Below are 7,298 nucleotides of genomic sequence, written 5' to 3'. Positions count from 1 at the left end.
GACACGTTTCCAAGCTTTCCTGACAGCTAACTGTTCAAAATGAATAAAATGATCCTGCAAGTCACTGCTGGTGCCATTAAGTGCATCTGGGTGTTTTTCTTTTCTCTGTCCTGAAAAATTATTATTTGATTCTAGCCATGATAGACTGTCTCTTCTCTTAGGGGTGTTAATAAACTGTTAACATAGTTCTCTCAAAATGTTTTAAAACACTACGTAAAATGCTTACAGGCATGTAGTTTTGTTTATCCATAGTACAATTTCTTTGAAAATGGAGACACCCTGTGCTTCCCTAACCCGATAAATCTGACCCCCTACAATCCCCAAGATTCTCCTAATGCGTGAGTCTATAGTCAGATACAGGTCAGGCAGATGTGAAGGAGTATCCGAGTCTTAAACCAATCAATACTATGTTTAAAGTTAACCCATAGACGTGTTAATGGTACACCATTAAGTTAACCGTAGTAAACATTGTAAACAAAACCGACCGGGACATACCAAAATCTTTAAAAATGGTGGTTGTTCTTACCTCTTTAACGTTCAGCATTTAGGGAAATTCTCTTATTGTATTATATAGTGGAAACAATACTACAATGAGTTAAGGGGTTGTAGGGACTGCATGCACAATGTAGGATGGTTAGTGCGCCATTCTATTGACCTCTATGTCGTAGGTTCGATCCCGTAGTCCTAAATATGTAAAACATCAGTATATCTAGTGTTAATGTCTGCTGTATGTCTGACCAATATATATGAAAACGCATGTAGTCCTTTATCTGGGACGTTTAGACTGATAACACCACGTGTTTACAATGTCTCGTTATTTACTATACACGAACGTATAGGTGTAAGTGTGTCATCTTGTGTGTATATCACTTGTGACTGGGTGACTTGTGTCTTATATTTATGTTATGGTGAATCTACCTCGGGTAAGTATTATATATTACGCTAGAATACACTGGCATGGCCGTGTCCGAATGTCCATGCAGCCTTTGATTACAATGTGTGTCTGTCGAACATAGTATAATACAGAACTAATATATGTTAGGCGTTATGGTATCCTTCTACTGCAGTAGTATATCATCTAGGTAATTTACAAACTTCAACTATGTCCCAAAATGTTTTATCAGTAATTTGTGTTTGTTTGGAGATTCAGGTATCACACCGGTAAGGTAGTATGTAGACGAGAGCTTCACGGTAAGGTAGTATGGAGACGAGAGCTTCACGGTAAGGTAGTATGGAGACGAGAGCTTTAGGAGATGTAGAAGAGAAATACAAATTATTGCGATTGGGGCAAAAAATTGATTTTGGTTTCTTTAGTGTCCTCTGAACAGTCGTAAGAGTCCCACATTAGTCACCTATTACAACATACAGTAGGATGCAGTTGGTCTATTAGATTAATGGTTTATCAATAAGATAACATAGAAAAAATATTATTAGTTAGTACATGTACGTATTTCTTGACGATATCGTGTAGCATGTCCTCCCTCGCATGATGCTCTGCCTAAAATCATTCAAACATATACTAGACTATATGTGTAACACGCTTTGCCTTCTTCACTTACATCATATATACAACAGTTCAAGTATCGCATGATCTGCCTTTCTCACTCCATCACACACATACAACACTTCATGTGTAGCATGATCTGCCTTTCTCACTCCATGACACCTAATAATATTTATGTGTAGCATAATCTGCCTTTCTCACTCCACCACACATATAAACACATCATGTATAGCATAATCTGCCTTTCGCACTTCACCACACATATTCAATACTTCGTGTGTAGCATGATCTGTCTTTCTCACTCCATCACACATATACAACACTTCATGTGTAGCAAGATTTGTCTTTCTCACTCCATCACACATATACAACACTTCATGTTTAGCATGATTTGTCTTTCGCACTTCATCGCACATATACAACGCTTCATGTGTAGCATGATCTGCCTTTCTCACTCCATCACACATATACAACGCTTCATGTATAGCATTATCTGTCTTTCTCACTCCAAGACACATATACAACACTTCATGGATATTTTAATCTGTCTTTCTCACTCCATCACACATATATAACACTTTATGTGAAGCATGATTTGTCTTTCTCACTCCATCACACATATACAACACTTCATATGAAGCATGCATTGTCTTTCTCATCCTTCACACATATACAACGCTTCATGTGTAGCATGATCTGTCTTTCTCACTCCATCACACATATACAACACTTTATGGATAGCATGATATGCCTTTCTCACTCCATCACACATATACAACACTTCATGTGTAGCATGATCTGCCTTTCTCACTCCATCACACATATACAAGACTGCATGTATTGCATGCTCTATCTTTTTCACGTCTTTCACATATATACTAAACATAATACGTATCATGCTCTGCCTTCCTTTCTTAAGTGCTTCCTACGAAAAAAACAACATTTTTTACGTACCCAATTTCATATATTGTTTTCTTTAACAGTTCTAAATAATGGGTTCTTAACATCAAGTAATGAAATAAGTAATGTTTTTTCTATAGTTGGGTAAAAAGTAATGTTTTTGTATGTGTAATTTTTGAAATTAATTCATAACATAATAGTTATTCCAATAAAAAGACATTCCTCTGTAAAAATAAATTAATATCAAGTCAGTGAATATTAAAGATTCTCAATAAATCTTATGTTACACACAATAAGAATATTATTAGTGTCATTATTTGGATTGCAGGATCTATGAAATGATTAATAGATTTTGTATTTTTGTCGGTAGGCTGGAGTAGTTCTGCAAGACGTAGACTTTCAAAACCGATAAACAGTATGCTGACCAACAAGGATGACTAACCTTAATTTCTCATAACAAAATGGAGAACTCCGATTTCTCTGGCAAACAGCCAAAGGAAGAATTTCCCGACCCTGTTGTAAAAGCCAACCGATTTGAGTCATGTGAAATAACTGATGAGAAATCTCCTCTTCTTTCTAAGTCTGCGACAGCAGACGTGGACATAAAACCGTGCGATACCGGACGTGATGTCAAGGTCAGGATTCCGCTGCAATTCTACTTGCTAGGACCTGTAGTTTTTATCATGCTCTTTAGCTTTGCTACCAATTCTTTGATCATTGCACAATACGTTTATGATGTTATCGAAGAAGAACAATTTCCAGGTAAACTTTTTAACAATAGTGTCGAAGAAATCGTTTGCTTTGAAAACAAAACTTCTCAGGAGTATTTAGACCAACAAGAGGTCCAAAGAATCGCATCCGCCTACAATATTTACGCTGCCTTAAGTTCTGGAATTCCAGCAATATTTTCCAACCTTTTATTTGCGTCAATGAGTGATATATATGGACGAAAACCGTTTATATTCATAACTGTCACAGGCCAATTTATCGCAACTGCAATGTTTGCAGTAGGCATATACCTTAAATGGAACATTTACGCCTTGCTTGCCTTCAAGTTTGTGGGCGGGTCCACTGGTGGCTGGATCGCCTCCCTTTCTATCGGCTTTGCTGCCGTAGCAGATATCACTCGGTCAGGAAAGTCAAGAACCTTTGCTATAGTATTGATAGAGATAGCGGTGGGCATGGGCGCCCTAGTGGGATCAGCCTTGTCCGGCTACCTTATTGACGGCGTCGGCTATAACACGGCAATGACGATCAGTGCATCTGTCACATGTATAGGAGTCGTGGTTGCGCTTTTTTTTCCGGAAACACTGCAAAAAGAATATTCACGAAAACACAGTGTTATGCAGACGATTAGAAATATATTTCTCTTTTATACCAAAGATGTTTCACCTGTCGGCAAACGTTGGAAGTTCTGGGCGTGTTTGTTGGCTTTGCTCTTCAGTTTTCTCGCTAATTTTGGAAAGACTGGCATTGAGACGCTGTATCAGCTTAACTCCCCGTTCTGCTGGACGCCCGTGAAGGTGGGCTGGTACACTACTCTTCGGACAGGACTGCCCCTCGTCATTGGTATGGGACTCATGAAACCTTTCCAGATGTGTATGGGGGAACACGTGATCGGTATTATAGGTACTCTATCCTATATAGCAGGATACGTGCTAGAGGCACTGGCGACTAACGAACTCATGATGCTAATAGGTATGTCCGTCTGTTTTTAGTAAGATATGCAATTAAACGCGAGAACTACACAAGTATTTGCAACATTCTACTTTCTCTTTCTTATGTTCCAGTTGCCTTTATCAGTTTCATGGGGGCTTTACCTGTGCCAATCATAAGAGCGATAATGTCGCACATGACATCTCCTGAACAACAAGGCAAGTATCGTCTGTTCCACCTCACCGATATAATTATCTCAGTCAAATGACTTCTGAAATTGTTATACATTTAGTTTCAAATTATTTGTATTTCTGTATTTCATTAAGAATAAAATTGGATTCGACACAGGCATTGCCTATTAAATCCCTTTCAGAAGGTATAACATACATTGCACCTCAACAATATGAGTATATTCAGTCAAAAGACATCTGACGGTTTTTTGTTTTTGTTTGCTTTTTTTCTTATCAATGTTATTGCATTAAAAATAGAATTGGGATAGTCACAGTCATTGCCTGTTAAGGTCACATAAGAGGAATAACTTGTATATCACAACAAGACAACACGTTGTGAACAACAAGGCAAGTATAATCATTCATACAAAACCTCCTCAACAACAAGGAAAGTATCATCATTCACACAACGCCACCTGAAAAACAAATTAAGCATCATTATTCATAAAACATCACCTAAACAACAAGGCAAGTATAATCATCCATGCAACACCGTCTGAACAACAAGGAAGGTAGCAAAATTCTCACAACAGATCCAGAACAACAAGTTCAGTGTTCACCCAACACCAAATAACAAGGCAATCATCATTATTTAATCAATACCGTCTGAACAACAAGGAAGGTAGCATCTTTCACAGTACATCAATTGGCCAACAAGTCAAGTATCATCATTCGCCCAACACCTAGACAAAAACAGTACGTTTTAGCAGTCACAAAGCACCTACATAATACACTAACATTTTTGTACCCTTTTTCTTGTACACAGGTTCCCTATTTGCCGGAGTTGCAGCAGTAGAGAATATTTGTGCCGTTGTAGGAATCGTGACTGGTAACGCCATCTACGCCGCCACTGTTGATTGGTTCCGAGGTTTCACGTTCCTCCTGTTTGCTGGTTATACCGGAATCGCATGTGTTCTCATTGTGTACGTATATAAAATGTATAATGGCTTACATTCAAGCCAAAAGGCATCTTTTGTTTTTTTATGAAAAGGGATATGAAAAATTTCATATCAGAACATCTACTAATCCAAAGTGTAAAGTAACTTGAATCGATGTATGAATTATGAAGAGAACCCAAAATATCTCGACAGTATATACAATTTTATTTCAATAAATCTTAGTTTACTCAATCAGCAGACCATACATTTTTCTGATGATGAAACTTAGAATCGCCATGTTACCGTTGGACATATGTGCTACTATTTTGCGGACAATATACAGATTTTCACAAAATCTCAAAACAGGATAATACTATTTAATATATGAAAGAAAAACTTGTGGGGGATATTTTGACATCTGTCTAAATTTGCACACTGTGCTAAAGTAACATTTAATTCGTCACCATGTGATCTGTTATGACTAGTGACCTAGCTATATTTTTGCTAGTAGGATATATTTACTACTGGTACAACACCATGTTCACTATTTCATAAGTGTGTGGCTTTGAAGCGCTTTCGCCAGTGAGATATTTTATCTGGTACAATAGCATTTCCACTGTGGCTTACATAATTGGTAACTTATAGTAGAACACAATTATGTTATGTCCGTAACGTGCAACATTTCTCTGTGATATTAAACTTTAAAACAAAAAAAAATTGTTTCATTAGTTACGAAATAGACGTTACGTAGAGACTAAGGTTAAACCTACCATGAAACTTTAGTCCTTCACAGTCTCGGGTTCCATTTATCATATTAATGATCACTGTACTTTCTATTTCAGATTTTTATTCATTGATTCACGAATGGAGAAGTCTAAAGCTTATACGTATACTACGCTCGAAGAATGAAGAAGGATGTTGTTTTTTCAAATCGACCAAAGTGGTTAATGTGAAACACGATTCTATTAAAACGCTTAATTGCATTTATAGCAGTTAATCCATGACACACACTATGTTTAATATCAAATAAACTTTAATTGAAAAGCAAATATTACATATGATTGCATTTTTGTTTTACTATTACCTACAATGACAAGATGTATTTTAGATTAGTGTATATTTCATATAACCTGTATACTATTTATCTTTTGATGTTTTATCTGGGTTTTTTTACTTTTCTTTATATTCGGAGAAAATCAACCATGCTCATATCGCGATTTGGGAGAACTATCCTCAAAAAAGGTAAACAGCTCAATTATGTGATTACGGCATACTGTCGATTTATATAGAAAGGGCATGTCTTGCATCTGTGCTACTATAGAAAGTTCACGTACTAATATATAACCAGCATAATTAATTATAGAAACCACGTGTGTATGGTCATTGACTTGAATCACTACGGAAACCACGTGACGATGAAATTCAAGTTATTATCAATTATCATAAATCAGAAATCTAGATAAATATTTAGAAATTTTGAAAAAAAGAGCACTTTCTCGAATGAACAACGTTAACGCATTTTCATGAAAAGTGTTGTTATTATGAATCAAAATCTGACTATCTTGATGGTTTCAAAAGACCATTATTAGAAAAATGGCAAATAATCCCTAGAAGTGAGTGTTAAGGGTATATTGTTAACATTAATTAGTCTTACATGATTAAACACTTAACATTGACTGCATCACGTAACCATTTCATTCCTTTCGGTAAATCTATGTCTGAAGTGTTCCGAGATATTTATAGAAATGCAGAAAAGGGAAATAACTCAAGACACTCTTTCATAACATTGCAAATGTGAGACACTGCGTTTGAAACCTGTGTTTCATATATATAAACCGTGCTAGAATCAACTCCGGCTGCAGAATAATCCAACCTTGGGAATGGATAGTCCACAAGGAGTGTCAGCTACACTGTGCCGTGAAACAATCACTATAGTAAGAATCCGTTGGAAAGAAGAGTTTATCTGAAAGATTGTGTGTCGCTGCAGTTAGCCAAACGTACCTTAACAACATGGCCATATCGTTCCGTCAGTGGTACTTATAAGGTCAAAATTTTGAAAACCTCCGCTTAAGTGTTCCGAAACATGTTTAGATACAACAAAATAGGACATCCTTTATAACGTAACATTAC

The 7,298-nt window shown here is 36.5% G+C and overlaps 1 protein-coding gene across 3 annotated transcripts; it reads left to right on the top strand.

The window, feature by feature from the left end:
• Window positions 1–834: 834 nt before the first annotated feature.
• Window positions 835–6,209, top strand: LOC110454937 (solute carrier family 46 member 3-like). Of its 3 annotated transcripts, none has more exons than XM_021504754.1 (6): window positions 835–923; window positions 1,151–1,221; window positions 2,775–4,102; window positions 4,195–4,278; window positions 5,057–5,213; window positions 6,011–6,209. In XM_021504754.1, exons 3-6 carry the CDS (start codon window positions 2,866–2,868, stop codon window positions 6,075–6,077), a joined length of 1,545 nt encoding a protein of 514 aa, XP_021360429.1. In that variant the 5' UTR covers window positions 835–923; window positions 1,151–1,221; window positions 2,775–2,865; the 3' UTR covers window positions 6,078–6,209. The 3 variants fall into 3 exon arrangements, with proteins under 3 accessions (XP_021360429.1, XP_021360430.1, XP_021360432.1); XM_021504755.1 differs by having other exon boundaries at window positions 836–923; window positions 1,145–1,221; XM_021504757.1 differs by lacking the exon at window positions 1,151–1,221 and having other exon boundaries at window positions 855–923.
• Window positions 6,210–7,298: the final 1,089 nt, after the last annotated feature.

This window comes from Mizuhopecten yessoensis, unplaced genomic scaffold, assembly GCF_002113885.1.
Source record: "Mizuhopecten yessoensis strain PY_sf001 unplaced genomic scaffold, ASM211388v2 scaffold8111, whole genome shotgun sequence".
NCBI classification, from domain to species: Eukaryota; Metazoa; Mollusca; class Bivalvia; order Pectinida; family Pectinidae; genus Mizuhopecten; species Mizuhopecten yessoensis.
Note: the sequence above shows the minus strand (reverse complement) of the source record. Positions and strands in the feature narration are given on the sequence as shown.

Excerpts from the sequence above, each read along its gene's own strand:
- LOC110454937 (XM_021504754.1), top strand. The coding sequence starts at position 2,866 with ATGGAGAACTCCGATTTCTCTGGCAAACAGCCAAAGGAAGAATTTCCC. Across the intron at positions 4,103-4,194 it reads CGAACTCATGATGCTAATAG|TTGCCTTTATCAGTTTCATG; the intron begins GTATGTCCGTCT and ends CTTATGTTCCAG. Across the intron at positions 5,214-6,010 it reads ATCGCATGTGTTCTCATTGT|ATTTTTATTCATTGATTCAC; the intron begins GTACGTATATAA and ends TTTCTATTTCAG.